The sequence below is a fragment of the Denticeps clupeoides genome, chromosome 11 (genome assembly GCF_900700375.1).
Source record: "Denticeps clupeoides chromosome 11, fDenClu1.1, whole genome shotgun sequence".
NCBI classification, from domain to species: Eukaryota; Metazoa; Chordata; class Actinopteri; order Clupeiformes; family Denticipitidae; genus Denticeps; species Denticeps clupeoides.
Genome location: NC_041717.1, coordinates 11581513 through 11597016, shown reverse-complemented (window position 1 = coordinate 11597016; position 15504 = coordinate 11581513). Strand labels below are relative to the sequence as shown.

The 15504-nt window shown below is 46.0% G+C and overlaps 3 protein-coding genes across 3 annotated transcripts; 2 read left to right on the top strand and 1 right to left on the bottom strand.

Annotated features, from left to right (window-relative positions):
- Positions 1-31: 31 nt before the first annotated feature.
- ciao1 (cytosolic iron-sulfur assembly component 1) lies at positions 32-3987 on the bottom strand. The gene is made up of 7 exons (XM_028995681.1): positions 2580-3987; positions 2333-2481; positions 2139-2250; positions 1970-2058; positions 1283-1478; positions 976-1051; positions 32-783 (listed from the first exon to the last, which is right to left on the bottom strand). Exons 1-7 carry the CDS (start codon positions 2716-2718, stop codon positions 546-548), a joined length of 999 nt encoding a protein of 332 aa, XP_028851514.1. The 5' UTR covers positions 2719-3987; the 3' UTR covers positions 32-545.
- Positions 3988-4118: 131 nt separating this feature from the next.
- On the top strand, positions 4119-7871 carry tmem127 (transmembrane protein 127). The gene is made up of 3 exons (XM_028995682.1): positions 4119-4847; positions 5147-5311; positions 5966-7871. Exons 1-3 carry the CDS (start codon positions 4598-4600, stop codon positions 6268-6270), a joined length of 720 nt encoding a protein of 239 aa, XP_028851515.1. The 5' UTR covers positions 4119-4597; the 3' UTR covers positions 6271-7871.
- Positions 7872-10039: 2168 nt separating this feature from the next.
- On the top strand, positions 10040-14747 carry LOC114799659 (uncharacterized). Its single transcript, XM_028996454.1, has 8 exons — positions 10040-10615; positions 11358-11405; positions 11494-11593; positions 11669-11867; positions 12002-12105; positions 13373-13429; positions 13515-13582; positions 14641-14747. Exons 1-8 carry the CDS (start codon positions 10396-10398, stop codon positions 14745-14747), a joined length of 903 nt encoding a protein of 300 aa, XP_028852287.1. The 5' UTR covers positions 10040-10395.
- The last annotated feature ends 757 nt before the right edge of the window (positions 14748-15504 follow it).

Sequence of the window (15504 nt, the reverse complement as noted above, 5' to 3'; positions counted from 1 at the left end):
CCCAAGACTGATTAAACTGCAAACCCCATGATTAAGATTACTGATTTGTTTATTATAGCAAACTTGCAAAAACAGTTAACAAATATACAACACACAGAAACGAAGTTCCATTTGGTTGGCGGTTGGTTCACAATTACCTTATTTAGAGGTTTTCACTGAAATCGATCTTTATTCCAGTTCCTCCTTAGATCATGTAACAAATCCAGTGGATTTCTGAGAGTGGCCCAGTCACGTGCTGTATGCAACGAATGCTTGATGCATTTACACTGTGCATTACAGATCATGCTTTAATGCAATCTGTAACCGGGCGCTTTAGTAACATTTATGCAAAGTTTTCTTAAAGAAATGATTCATCAAACTCTTGAAGTGCTAGCTGTCTTATTTGGGATCCATTACACTGACTTGTTTATTATTATTTATTTTAAATAACAGGCACTAGGCTGATCACATGTTATTTTCAGCTGAGGTAAAATCATTTTTAAATACACCGGCTTCTGTGATCCCCGGGGCGTTGCACTTTCTGACTAGAATTATAGTTCATTTGGTCACACGTCCTCTGACTTGTAGCTCCAGATGGCGATTTCGCCATCGTCACTGCAAGAGGCCAGCAGGCCTGGCTCCTTGGGATTCCAGGCCACACAGTTGACATCCTGGCTGTGGGCTTTAGCTACATGCACAGACATTGAGAAAAGAGGCTGGTCTGGGTCCGAGGTCACTTCCTCTTTAAACACGCGAATTCCGTCATCACCGCACGCTGTGACCATAGCTCCAGTCAATCGACACCTAAAGAAGAAGACAAAAAAAAAAGGTTTACAATTGTCCTCAGTATAAAGCACGTGATGGCAAATTGATTAATATATTAAATTGAAATAATTACTCTCTTTTAAACAATGCAGCCCAAACTGAAACTATTAGATATTTGATTTTAAGTACATTTTTAAAAATAAAAAACTAAGTAGAGGAATCGCTACAAACCATGAAATATCATAAATGGTCCGCCCGTGGAAACCAGAAAGGGTACACACACACTTCCAGGCGTCCGAAGCGTCTCCTGGGAGGACATGGGGGAAGATGGGAAACAAACATGTACAATCCATGCAACCTCTGCGTCTGAAGCACAACGCACATGAGAACACATCTGTGGGTACTGCCAGCTAGAAATGCCATTACTTATCCGTGGCACTATATTGCAGAGCACCGCCGAACATTATGCACCTTTAAATAAGATACCGTAGCCATAGAAACCTAAACTACTAGGGAAAAAAAATCCATGCCAACATACCTTCGTGTGGACCGCTCTCCTTCCAGATCTTCACCGTACGGTCGTCGCTACAGGAAGCCAGCCTCTGGCCACTGGGGTCAAAAGCCAGGCTCCAGACAGTCGAGGTGTGGCCCTCCAGAGTGGCCCTGCGCTCCCAGTCGTCGTCCTCCTCCTTGTATATGCAGACGTTGTTGTCATAGCTGGCTGAAGCCAGGAGCTGCGGAGGAAACTCGATCCAGTTATGATGAGCAACTACATTATGAAAGACTGTCATTGTGAAACACTGCAGCACTGCACACGGTGACAACGAAATGAGTCCTCTGCTTTTATGAGTCCTCGGCAGGGGTGGCCTAGCGGTTAAGGAAGTGGCCCCATAATCAGAAGGTTGCCGGTTCGAATCCCGATCTGCCACTGAGCAAAGCACCGTCCCCACACACTGCTCCCCGGGCACCTGTCATGGCTGCCCACTGCTCACTCAGGGGGATGGGTTAAATGCAGAGGACAAATTTCACTGTGTGCACCGTGTGCTGTGCATCACAAGTGACAATCACTTCACTTTCTTTAACCATCACCCTTGGTGAGCAGTATGTGGGGACGGTCCTTTTCTCAGTGGCACCTCAGGGGATCGGGATTCGAACCGGGAACCTTCTGAGCCTCCACTGCCCCTTACGTACAAGGGAATTGTGACGTAAAAAGAAAACGTTGTACCTCCCGCGTGGGGTGCCAGACGACATGCTTAACGTCCTGCGTATGAGCGTTCACCACGCTGACACACTCGTACTCGTCCTCCTCGTCCACTGCAAAACAAAGAGTTTCTACCGTGACGTGACGGGCGGGGGTTCGTGGTGAAGAAGGAGGAGCGGACGTGCATGGTGACCTTCCCAGATCCAGACGCTCTTGTCCCTGCTGCAGGTGGCCAGCTGGCTACCAGACGGCGCCCAGGCGACACACTTCACCTCGTTCTCGTGGCCCTCCAACACAGTCAGGCACTGCCAGACAAGATCTTCCACGTAAATCCCCACAGGAGCCGACGGCTTGACTCGTGAAATGTGGCGTGTTGTGCAGGTTCACCTCAAAGTCGTCTTCTTTCTTCTTCCAGATGCACGTTGTGGCATCAAAGCTGGCCGAGGCCAGGTAGGTGCCACACGGCGACCAGGCCACCTTACGCACGGTGCGCTGATGCCCATCCGACAGCGCGGACTTGCACACCCAGGATTCCCCTAAACACAGGACGTGGAATCGACACGAATGCACCTGAAGGCTGTTATGGGATCATACGTGTCCCGATACGCAGGTGGATTCTGGGGCGCTTACATACCCTCCTTCCCCCAGATCCGAACGGCTCGATCCCCGCCACACGACGCCAGCAAGGCGCCCTCGGGGTCCCACGCCACGTACCAGCACCGCGAGTCGGGGTGGCCGCTGAAGCGCTGCAGGAGATCCAGCGCGTCCTTCATCTTCCGGACGGAGATGAGATCGCGACGTATTTTGAAAAGCACTTCCTGCTTCCTCTCTTCCAGCTGCTAGCGACCCCTGCAGGACAGGGGGTCGGTGGCGACCCCTGCAGGACAGGCGTGGAAGTGGCGAACGGGCGTGCCTCTCCCACAGAGAGGAGCTGGAGAGCTGAGATCTTCTTTTTACCTACATTCACTGTCGCTACCCGAATTACACCAGAAACCCGAAACCAGAATGCGCATGCGTACTCTGAAAGCCTAAACCTAACCCTAAACTTAACCCTACTCCTAAACCTTGCAGAGCAAACCCAGAACGACTTACACACTGTAGTTACAATTTAGGGTTAAGTGCCTTGCTCAGAGACACAATGGTAGTAAGTGGGATTTTAACCTGGTTCATAGGCTACTACCACCCTACAATTAACCCTACTGCTTAACTTAACCCTACTCCTTAAACCTAACCCTTCTTATACTTATGGCTGCTCTCATTAGGGATCAACCACAGCAGATTTCCTCTGTCATCTGCATCTTCCACACCCACTGAGCAAAGCACCGTCCCCACACACTGCTCCCCGGGCGCCTGTCATGGCTGCCCACTGCTCACTCAGGGTGATGTGTGCACCACTGTGCTTGCTGTGTATCACAATGACAATTTTACTCATCACATCCATAAACCTCCTACTAGGCCTGCATCTTTTGTTCGTTGTCTGGCTGCTCCAACGTACTCTTCTCTGTGTCCAAGCCAACGCAATGTTGACGTGACTCAAGCGGGCACTGGTCTCCAAAACATTCAACCCTAACTGTTCATCTAATGCACTCACTCCTAATCCATCCTCGTCACCTCCGGCACAAATCTAAGCCGCCTCCAGATCAGCCTCCTCTCTTTTTGTCAATGCCACCATCCCCAACCTGTACAACACTGCCTGCTGTCTGTCACAAATCCCTCCTGCTACTCTCTCCATACATTAAAGGCAGTTGTAATAAGGCAGTGGTGGCCTAGCGGTTATGGAAGCGGACCTGTACTAAGAAGGTTGCCGGTTCGAATGCCCACTGCTCACCAAAGGTGATGGTTAAAAGCAGGACATGTTTAAAAGAGGACATGTTTCACCGTGTGCACTGGGTGCTGTGCTGTGTCACATGTGACAACTAATCACTTACACTTAAATCACAAGATTTGCCCTTTCTAGATGGTGCTATTCAGCCAATATGGCCAAAATCAGGCAAACACTTTGTGATTTGGTCGGACACCACAATACACGTCGTATAACCGTGTTACAAGTACAACGAACCTGGGACACTCTCGTAGTTCCACTGCGGGTCGGAGTGCTGCGTTACGAACGGTGCACGCCAGGGGGCAGCAAAACCAAACGAACGCTGCGGCGCCACGCAATCAGGACCCGGAGAAGAAGAAAGCGGCAGGAAGTGGACCTCGACGCCTCCCCAGCAGCCGCCTTTTTGTTTTTAGCCTTTAGGCCGAAATGAGGAAGGCGGCGTGTTGTTTTTCGACGCCGGCCGCGCGTCGCCTTCGGTTTTACGGACACGGACTGAGTCGCGGGCCGGTCGTTTCTTTCTCTGCGGTCTGACTTGTTTTTTCCTACTCCGTTCGGTCGAATCCGGTGATCTGGGGAGAAGGGAAGTTAGCAGACGGCGCTGCGGGTTTTATCCGATTGTTCCGCTAAATTTTCAACAAATTTGCCGCGGCGACATGCCACATTCGGCGTTTTAGCATTTAGTTGACCGTCGCTCGTCAGTATTTTACAAGGTTTGGTGTTTTTTTTTTTTTTTTTACTGCTTCCCGATCAGAACCGAAAGTACGCAAATAGCCGACCGGACGTCGGGTCGGTCGCGTTGTTTTATTCGAGGTTCTTGAGGCTGGTCGACGATGTACGCGCCGCCGGGACCCGCCGCCCCCGGATCCGGCCCCGGACCCCGCCGCAGGCGCGGCGGATCGGCCGTCCCGAAGCAGCCGGAGCGCAGCCTGGCCTCGGCACTGCCCGGGGCGCTGTCCATCACCGCCCTGTGCACGGCCCTGGCTGAGCCGGCCTGGCTCCGGGTTCACGGCGGAACGTGTCCCCGGCAAGAGCTCGGCGTGGCCGACGTGCTGGGATACACGGATCCCAAACTGCTGGAAGGTAGGGGCGGCTTCCGGGGAGAAGAATCTCCCGTTTTCTGCCGACAAAATATGAATGCCGAGTTTATTCACTCAAAGTTGGAATAAAATCCTCTCCTAAATGAGCGAAGGAGTAATGTAACGTAGAAATGAGTAATATTCTGATTGTATTTTGGTCATCAATTCGAACCCAGACAGAAACATGCAAAACGTCTGATATTACGTGAGCTTGTCCAGTGTTGACTTTCTGTGCACATGATGCAAGATGGTTCAGGAAAAACGCTTTTTTTTTTTTTTTTTTTTTTTTAAATTGCTTCCCAGATTTCTGTGTCAACTCCCAGACCGTCCTGCTGCTGCGGGTCATCGCCGCGTTCTGCTTCCTTGGCATCCTGTGCAGCCTCACTGCTTTTCTGCTGGACGTGTTCGGCCCTAAGCACCCCGCCCTGAAGATCACCCGCAGATACGCCTTCGCACACATACTCACGGGTAGGCGTTCTCTCCGGGTCTCTCTCCAGCGGCCGCGGTACCATCGGCACCAGCAATAAATACATTCAAATGCTTTAGCGACTGCTATTGACATCAGTATTGAAAGTATTCAAGTGGAACCAATATGCAAGTGATTGATTGAAGTGTCGAGTGTCACTGCGCGAGAGAAGTGAAATGTTTGCAACATCCTGCATTTGTCTGTGGGCAGTAAAGGCAGAATTTAATTGACAACAAACACTTTGAACCCTTGAATCCGGGTTGTTGGAAACAGCATGTCTCGGCTGGCAAGATAGTGTTTTTAAAAGGCGTGTTGTGACATCCAGCCTGAACGTAAGCAGCCAAGCCTTGTGGTTGAGGAATGCAGAAGCCATGATTTTATAATGAATTATAAAATTCCAAGTAAAATGTAAAGGGGCTTCCATGCACAAACCCATAGAAATTAATATTAGATTTTTATTAGAATGTTGGATTTTTTTTTTCTTTTTCAAAATTTCATGCAACAAACATTAAAACCTGGCAACCCTCTAGTTTTTGCCCTTTTTTTCTCCTACATGGTTTATGTGCCACCTCTATTTTAAGAAAGCAACTGTCAGTCACCAGCAGGTGTTGCGGTTGCGGCCTCCACGACTGACCCGTTTCTACGTCTGTTTTCAGTTCTGCAGTGTGCCACGGTGATCGGTTTCTGCTACTGGGCCTCCGAGCTCATTCTTTCCCTGCAGCAGCAGCACAAGAAGTACCACGGCTCCCTCATCTACGTCACCTTCGCCATCAGCTTCTACCTGGTGGCCGGGGCGGGCGGAGCCTCCATCCTGGCCACTGCAGCCAACCTCCTACGCCACTACCCCACAGAGGAGGAGGAGCAGGCCTTGGAGCTGCTCTCCGAAATGGAGGACAGCAGCGAGACGTTCACCGCCGATTATGCCAATCAGTTCCAGCCTCCTCCCGCCTACACGCCATAGCTGGCCGCTGCGAGGCGCCACGCCCTTCTCCATTGCCACTCGCGTGTGCGCTGCCAGGAACCACTACTAGCTTCATTGTGAGCATGGACTTCTGCACAGGTTCTGCTTCTCACCGATACTCAATGTATTAATAATATCCTGGGAAGAGTTTTCCTGTTCACGGCCGATACAACATTCGGACTCACTGCAGTCCTGGCCGTGGGTGCATGAAAAGTTGGTGTGGTGAGGTTTCCCGTGGTGTTGCTTCTGTTGAGGACAACCTACTTTTGATATTTGGTCGCTGTAGGTTGGTTGTATATAGCAGTAGAGACCCAAATGCAACCCCTTCCTCGCCTCTTCCTTTCACATGTTTTTTTTTAGGGGGGCGGTGGTTTAAATTCACAATTAATTTACACAGAAACAAGGTAGTATTTTGCCATTGCCCTATTAATGGTGGTATTAATAATTGTATTGATGATAAGACTTTTAAGTGCAGTTGAAGGCACTTTACATATTGGACTGAGCTGCAGAGGAAAGCAAATTTACCCCCAGTTCCTTCTTTTAATTTTGCACATTCTTCATGTAAAATGCCCATCAAGTGTAGAAGGTAGCAGGTCTGTTACCTCTGGACGTGGTGTCTGGTATCTTCATGATGTCTGTTTTTCTCTTAACCAACCCGCCAAAATAACTTTTCTATTAGCTCTCTTTGGTGTGCGGATTTTAGGGTCCCTTTCTTCATAATCAGGCCTAAATGTCAAATCAACATACGCAGTGCCTGACCTACATTTTATTTATTATAAATATTTTTATTTTAGTTTTTTTTTTTCTATTCTTATAGGAATAACTAGGTTTGCCCAGGTACCTTGGACTGGGAGCAGAGATGACTGGTTAAGCATGTGGGTGTAAATGGACCTTTATATACATACAATTATTCTTCTTATTGTACATACCCTCCACTGTGAAATATGTTTTGTTCACTTTCCATTTTTGCTTCCCAGTAATGAGCGCCCAGAAATCTCCATCTTGTCTAGCAGTGCTGTGCACTGTGTATTCATAAATAAGAAACTCGCTCTCGTTTTAACACGCTTGGGGTGATGCACTTGTGCAACTCACAAATATTTATTTTGATCAAGCAACTCTGCTCATTCACAGGTTAAAAGATCCCTTTGTTTTGTTGTTTTTATAGGCCACAATTTTACAATTTTCTGCTGTTGCTTACATCAAAATGAAATTTAGACGTGTTTACTGTCCATTAGAAAATGTATTAAAAAAATTGAACAAAATATCTGCCGTACTCTAATAGCAATATTAGGAAGTGGTTCGAATGCGAGGCCTGTGCTGCAGGTAAGGATGGGTTTTGGCTGTAAATCGCAGGTCACACTTTATTTTCATAGTTTGAACTGAAGAGTGTGGATGTTCTGCCCACTGGATTTTTGTAGACAATTCTGAGACCCTGATTGTAATTGTTTGAATTTTTTTATGTGCTGTGTGTTTTCCTAAAGGTAATTTGTGTTGTTTTCTTGTTTTGTGTTACCCCGCCCTCCTTTTTCTGTGTTTTTGCCGTAGCTTTGTTCCACAAAATGTGTCTAAAGTTGTGAAGTAAAAGGAAATCTGTTAATTGACTTTTGTGAAGTCTGTAAAACATCACAGACAAAGTAATGTCAGATTATTAAAACAGATGCTATTTGGGCCCCATTCATGGATTAAAAGAAACTCTGCACTGCTCTTTCTATAAATAATTACAAGAAAATATTACAAATACTCCGAAAGCAATGTGTGTGACTGGTTGTTACAGTGCAATGTAACAATATACAGTCAAATTGTAATAGAATGGATCTGAAAGTTTGAAATCTGGAAAAAAAAACAAAAAACCCACATCTTTAGCGTGACAGCACAGATTCACTGCATTTTCCTTAGAAGCAAAATAATGTTCCAGCTAGGGCTGGGCGATTATGCAATTGATCTCGTTGATCAGCTTTGGGCATTTTCCATGACCACAATAAAATTTAATAAATTAGCATTTTGTAATAAATGTGGAGTTCTTTACCTTCTTGAGAAATTATTGCCACATCACAAAAGACATGTAGAAAATAAGTCTTAATTGATTAACATTTAATCTCATTAAAAGAGTGCAGAGGATCATGAAGACAAATCATACAAGATATGGCTCATGGCTCCATTCAAAATTACTCTTGCAGGGCACACCCTAATATAATGTGCACAGCACCCACTTCTGGGGGCAACGCAAATAGCCTCGTCACGGCCTGTCAAACCACTAGATAAAACACCACACAACTGCACCAAATATGAGGATCCCATATGAGCTCGCGGTCCCCCTGCATGCTCCAAAAATCTCATAAACACACACACTCACAGACACAAAAAAATTAATGTCACGACTAAACTTCACAACACGTAATGACCAGAACCGCGACAACGCCTCACGGAATATCGACTAGTGACTCTCCCGTACAGGCCCTCAACCCAACTGTGCTGCGTCTGACTAGTGAGACACGCCTCCATTTTTAGGATTTTTCAGCACCCGTTTTCACAATTTTTTAAAAGACAGTGGAAAAGTATCATTTTTAAATAGCTTTAGCACAAAGTGCAAGTGAAGTGATTGTGAAACACTGCAGCACAGCACACCATACACACAACGAAATGTGTCCTCTGCTTTTAACCATCACCCTTGGTGAGGAGTGGGCAACCTTCTGCTTACGGGGCCGCTTCCTTAACAGCTAGACCACCATTGCCCCAATGTGTGTTTTACATTTCAAAGTGACCCTGTGAACCCAAATCAATGTACAACACGGCTCAATTTTTAAGGGTTTTTTTACCACTCAGAAAAAGCAACTGAAAGTTAAAAAAGTTAAATTTTTTGTGGAGGATTGCGCTTATAGTGAATATCCAAATCTCTGTCAAATATCCAACGCGAAACTAATTTCCCCACCCTCCCTCAACCTGTCTTCATCGCCAGCGGACCTAAACGACCGCGAACGACACCCACCCGTACACGAATAAACCCTTCTTGCTTGTTCTGGTTCTCATGGTCTCTGGCAATTTCTCTGGTGTCTGACCCAATCAACCTAATCAGCACACGCCCATGCCACGTTCTTGTGTGGGGTGGTAGTAGCCTAGCGGGTAACACACTCGCCTATGAACCAGAAGACCCGGGTTCAAATCCCACTTACTACCATTGTGTCCCAGAGCAAGACACTTAACCCTAAGTTGCTCCGGGGGGGACTGTCCCTGTAACTACTGATTGTAAGTCGCTCTGGGTAAGGCCGTCTGATAAATGCTGTAAATGTTGTGTGTGTTTACATCACTTTTTAATCAAGTAGCTCCCGGTGTCTCCCACAAATTTCTAGCATTTACATTTACAGCATTTATCAGATGCCCCTTTGTATTGCCCAGCTGTACATTAGTTTTGAATATTTGTGACATTACAAAATAGCACATCCTATATTTATATTAATAAAACCCTGATCGGGGGGCCCAATTTCAGGCAATGAATAATGTGTACTAATATTTCATAGGTAATATGTACACTTTGTATGTGTACTTGTAGATTTCATTCACAGGTTAGATATTATACAGGAGATGTTTTTAACTGTGAAAGTTCTTAAACTTAAAGTTTTTTCGCTCGCTGTGGTATTCTGCGTCGCTATTTCAGTTCGTTTCCTCCGGTGAAGTAGAACGCCACTGCTGGGACGGAACAGTCGACGGAAAGCGACTGAAAGTGAAGCGTCGCGCCATTGGCGGTCCGGCGGTTCAGAACCCGGAAGTCTGCGCTCTCGTTGCCGCGGCAACGCGCCACGCGACTCAGAACCCGGAAGTGCCGCTCGGGACGGTCCCTGTAGTAAGACTATCATTTAGCGTTTTGACTTAATTCGGCCCGGTGCTTATGCGCGGCATGTGAACTCCGATAAACGTGTCACTGTACGCCTTTACATTTACAGTATTTATCAGCATTTATATCCCGCTATAAAGAATGGGATAAAAGGCGTGTAGGACCATGGCGTGTAGCACGTTCACCTGTCGAAATGCCACATTTACCCACCTGGAGCAGCCACAAACGCGCCGTGGAGGTTTACAGTGGTTTTTAAACGTGTAATGATGTTTAAATCGTGAGCTGATTCCCCGAACATGAACGCGAGCAGCCTCCCGCCCCTGCGTAACCTGCCCCACTGGACCCGATACCCGCGCCTGTTCCCCGGGGACTGCGGCGGCGGCGGCGGGACGCCGAGGTCGGCGCGGCGGCGGGTGGCGTCCCTGGAGAAGGACGTGGCGTTCCTGCAGCAGCAGCACCAGGGCACCCTGAGGAAGCTGCATGAGGAGATAGACGCGCTGAAACGCGAGAACAGGGGTACGGAACACGCCCAAAGCACTTGCATGCTTAATAGATCCACGGAGAATGTTTTGAGTGGATATTATGTCTGTATGGTTTTGTTTTTTCATGGCACTCACAGGATTATTCAGATTTTTGGTGTCAGTATTCCTTTAGTGAAAGTGAAGTGATTGTCACAGTGAAACACAGCAGCACAGCACACGGTGACGCAACGAAACATGTCCTCTGCTTTTAACCATCACCCTTGGTGAGCAGTGGCCATGACAGGCGCCCGGGGAGCAGTGTGTGGGGACGGTGCTTTGCTCAGTGGTGCCTTGGCGGCTGGGGATTCGAACCCACAATGGGTCTGTTTCCTCACCTGATAGGTCAACCACTGCCCCTTCCATTTGTCTGCCAATATTTATTTTGGGAGGGCTGTTACCTTACCTTCGTGGGTTAAACACTCACAGGTTTAAACCCCACTTATTGCCACCGTTTCCCTTAGCAAGACACTTAATCCCGAGCGTCTCCAGGACGACTGGGTCTGTCACAACTGATTGTAAGTCACTGAGGATGAGGCCATCTGGTAAGTTCTGTAAATATGAATATAACTTGGTAGTAACCATTTTTTTTACATTTTGTTCTTGTCATTTCTATGCTTTGCTTTAAGACAGTGGTAATGCTCACTATAAATGTGACCCTTGAATTGTTTTCTTGTTACAACCAACATTTTACTGGTGGATCCTGTCTGAAATCCTGAACATTTGTGTTGGTTTTGCAGAACTACAGTATAGAATGATTATGGACCCTCATCTTTCATCCCCAAAAGGTGAACAAGTGAAAATCATGACTTAAATGCAGAAATGCAAATGTTGCAAACCAGTAACTAATTGTCCTTCCAAATTTGTATAATTAAGAAATCCAAATGTCCCAGCCTGATTCCCAAAGCGCTAAGAGGACTCATGTTAACCAGACTCCATGTGTGGAAGCTGGCACTTTGTCCCATGCAACAAGCAGGTAATAAATGAATTTAATCATTTGCAAAATGATTGTGTTTGTTTTAATTCATCACTGTTCCTCTGCCTCTTGCAGCTCAAAGAATACCTCAAACCCTGCCAGTGTCTCGGAGTGTCCCATCTCAGAGACGAGGGCTAAATGGGGTGACATAATTTCCTTGCAGCCACTGCGTATTGACTCGCCGTCATCTCGGCGGCCTCGCGCCCCATCCATACAGGAATGTGCAGACATAATTGGGAATCTCTACAACACGAACCACTTGCAGTCTCAGGAGGTTGGCACCAATTTACTCTACGTTCTGGAAGGAAAATGCGTGGTTTGTTAGTACTACACAAGAACACTCTTCTTGTGACCTGTGCAGTAGTACTTGCCAAACTTTTGGCTCTAACGTTGACGTTTTTGGTTCAGCTTTTCCGAGTCAAATCGATCCTCAAGGATATTGTCATCAACAAGAAGACAACATCTCCAGAAGCATACGCAATTGCAAAAGCCCATCTTGCTGACAATACCAAGTAAGTTTAGCAGCACATTCATAATGACAGAAGAGAAAAACCAGCATAAACAACAGCAAGCATAGCTGAGATAACACACACTAGACTAGATGCACAAACTAGTTATACAAAAAACCTCTCTCCTTGGGCCTGTGGGCCCAGGACCCGGTCTGCCCGCGCTTCTGAATTGTGGCCGTTGGGTGCCCCCACAATCCAGGGCTCTCCTCTGCCCTTTTCTTATAAATAAATAAAGTGAAGTGATTGTCACATGTGATACACAGCAGCACAGCACACAGTGAAATTTGTCCTCTGCATTTAACCCATCACCCTGAGTGAGCAGTGGGCAGCCATGACCGGCGCCCGGGGAGCAGTGTGTGGGGACGGTGCTTTGCTCAGTGGCACCTCAGTGGCACCTTGGCGGATCAGGATTCGAACCGGCAACCTTCTGATTACGGGGCCGCTTCCTTAACCGCTAGGCCACCACTGCCCCTCTTGGTAGGGGTTGCAGTCGTTCCTGTGGTGGCCCTCCTGGGCCTCCCCTGTTCCCCTGGATACCTGTTGCCTGGGCCTCCTACATGTGGGCTTCATGTACTTGGCTCCCCACATACACCATTAACTACTTAACCTAGTGGGCACAGGCGTGCTCGCACACTCTGGTGTGCACACGGCTACACATTAGGGCTCACACGCTGTCTGGAACATGCCTTGCACTATTAGTACTGTGTGCAGTTAAATAACATTTGCTATTCATTATTTACGGTGACTTCTACAGATGTTGGTTGTTGCTGTATTTTTAAGCTGTTGTTTTTTTTGTTTAAGCAGGTAGTGAAGCAGATTGTCTGTGTTCGTTCTCTATCCTCCTCCTTCTTTCATTCTCCTTCCTTCTCCCCAACTTCTCCTTTTCCCTGTCTTGTCTGTCCTGATTGAAGCACACAGAATGAGAAAAAATATATAATAAAAATAAATAAATGAATTAAAAGGCGGTGAATGATGACAGCATAGATATATAAGTCAACTGTGTTACTGACAGGCCAGAAGAAAAAATGGGGGTCAAATGTCAGAAGGGGAATGTTCATTACCACTTTTACAATGCTTATTTTCCTTATGCAATGGAAAGCAAACAAGGATATCTTTTTAACGGAATTTAATGTATATCTACGAAGTAACACCATCAAATCACCTAACACCTTCAATTCCACAATAAAAAAATCCCAGTCCATTCATAATTTCCCTCTCTGCTTTCAGTTTAGCTCATTCATCATCCCTCCCCCTTCTCTCTCTCCACCAGAGGTGAAGAATCAGACCGCTTTCAAAAGCAGCCTCTGAAGCCCTTGTCACAGATACTGTAAGTGATGCCAGAAATAGATTTGTGGCCGCGCTATGAAGACATCTGTCAATGCTATGAACAAACCCACGTCTGTTTTGTTCAGGGCACCAGGCCGACCTTCAATGGCTGATAGGACAGTTCTACCATCCATTAAACAGAGCCTGGGCAACGGTATGACACAGAGGCAGAAGAGAGCCCAGGCCTTACATAAAACACGGCTCAGAAAAGTCATCAACTCATAAAGTTCTCTGAAACATGATAGCATGAATTCAGCTTCTGTGTCTTTCATTTGTTCTATTGTTGCAAATGATTAATAAAGCACTGTGAGCATATCCTACAGTCACAGAAACAACATGATTTACACTGTGAGTTACACTGTCCAAGTGCAATTGTAATTGTTAATCAATGAACAAAATATGTGCAACAAAAGACATTTTGGGTTCAAAATGTGCACATAGTGTCGAATGTAAGGTGCCTAGACAGGAATGGTATAAATTACTTCCCATTTCAGGTGGGTCCATGGTAACTGAATCTGAACGTGCTAATGAAAACTTCACAGAGCTTGATTGTCTAACTTCACAAAGCTTGATTTGTACCCACAGACACACAGATGTATGTAAGAGATATTTAATAAATTCCCTTCCAAATGTGACTACGCTGTTACAATGTTATGTGGAGAATTCCCCTAGGCGTGATGCCGTTCAACACTGCATTAACACTGTATTATTTCATAAAAAAAAAGCCTTGTAAAGTATGCTTTATATGGTGGTGGTACAATGAATACCACCATCCTCCATGCAGCGCATAAGATTCTTTCCATTACTGTTTGCCAAAAGCCTCGCAGACGTGGGTTAAGCTTTCCAGCCTCCTAATGCCAAGACTGTTTACATCTGAGATGACAGGGCCTTGCTGGTGGACAGCTTGCAAAGGAGTTAATGCCACAGTGACCACAGTGACGCTGTACTGACCTGTACAGTGGTCAAGGGCTGAAGGAAGTTGTTCTCCATTTGGAATGTAAATGCATTTCATTTTTATCTGTTCAGGTTGTCCAATTACAAAATGACAGCAATTCTCAAAGGCTGTTACACGTTTTATCTTATTGATATGATTATAATTATGAACCAGTTTGCAAAACAGACGGAAATGAAACAAATCGAGCATTGTAGACTGGTATGTTGGTCTCATGTCAGCTAATAAGTTTATTCTGAATGCTCATATTCGCATTGCAGGGTCGGGTGTAAAGAGAGACGTCGAACCTGAGCTCTGGCACTTGATGGATTGTTCTGGATCCATGCCCTCAATGCCAGCAGACACCACATCGTATTACAGCGTTTAAGAGTCTTATTAAGTAATGGGCTTTAGAGGGGTGTGTCTCTCATTCAAGGCTATTAAAACACATTTTAATCTGTTTTGTCAAGCATAATTGTTTTCACAATTGTCTGTATCATCTTCACATGTTCAGATAGTTCACAGATCAGTAGTCCAAAATGTTAGCCTGAGCAATGATGTAGTAAAAATGCAAAATATTTAAAAGACCCTGACTTCAGCATTTTTCTCCCTGGCCAGATGACAGAACATGCACCATAATGTTATTCATTAAAGGTCAGGGGCAAAATCAAGGAGGGAAAGATTTATATTGCATGAAAACATGGGTGGGTATAACAATTGGATTTAAATGCAATACGCATTAAACATGAGGATATGCTTTTTAGTTATTCCTAAAATTGGAGCTAATGGTCCTTAAATTGAGACCAACAAATAATGTAGTGCTGTTTTATCAAATACAGTTGAACGAACCTGCGACAGTGGAGACAGACAGGCACTGCGAGCAGGCTAGACATGTTAGAGGTGACTCCAGTCCAGAGCTGTCCTAAAGTTCAGGGTGTCACACTGGAGGCCAAATGACTTAAGGTAATAAGCTAATTGTGGATGGTATTATTGGAGGTCATGATGAAGAAAGGAAAAGGTTTCTTCAGATAAAGAAGTTTAGAATCTTAACTTCTCAGAAGTTGAGCTTAAGTGACGTCTCCGGTCGCGACACTGGTATATAAGTCTTCGACAGCGATCTCACCGAGAGTGGAGGGGGATTAAAC

Coding starts and splice junctions, on each gene's coding strand:
- ciao1 (XM_028995681.1), bottom strand. CDS start 2,718: ATGAAGGACGCGCTGGATCTCCTGCAGCGCTTCAGCGGCCACCCCGAC. Junction 2,251..2,332: donor AGAAAGAAGACGACTTTGAG/GTGAACCTGCAC, acceptor CTTGTCTGGCAG/TGCCTGACTGTGTTGGAGGG. Junction 2,059..2,138: donor GAGCGTCTGGATCTGGGAAG/GTCACCATGCAC, acceptor TTTGTTTTGCAG/TGGACGAGGAGGACGAGTAC.
- tmem127 (XM_028995682.1), top strand. CDS start 4,598: ATGTACGCGCCGCCGGGACCCGCCGCCCCCGGATCCGGCCCCGGACCC. Junction 4,848..5,146: donor GGATCCCAAACTGCTGGAAG/GTAGGGGCGGCT, acceptor ATTGCTTCCCAG/ATTTCTGTGTCAACTCCCAG. Junction 5,312..5,965: donor CTTCGCACACATACTCACGG/GTAGGCGTTCTC, acceptor GTCTGTTTTCAG/TTCTGCAGTGTGCCACGGTG.
- LOC114799659 (XM_028996454.1), top strand. CDS start 10,396: ATGAACGCGAGCAGCCTCCCGCCCCTGCGTAACCTGCCCCACTGGACC. Junction 11,594..11,668: donor TTGTCCCATGCAACAAGCAG/GTAATAAATGAA, acceptor TGCCTCTTGCAG/CTCAAAGAATACCTCAAACC. Junction 12,106..13,372: donor CATCTTGCTGACAATACCAA/GTAAGTTTAGCA, acceptor TCTCTCCACCAG/AGGTGAAGAATCAGACCGCT.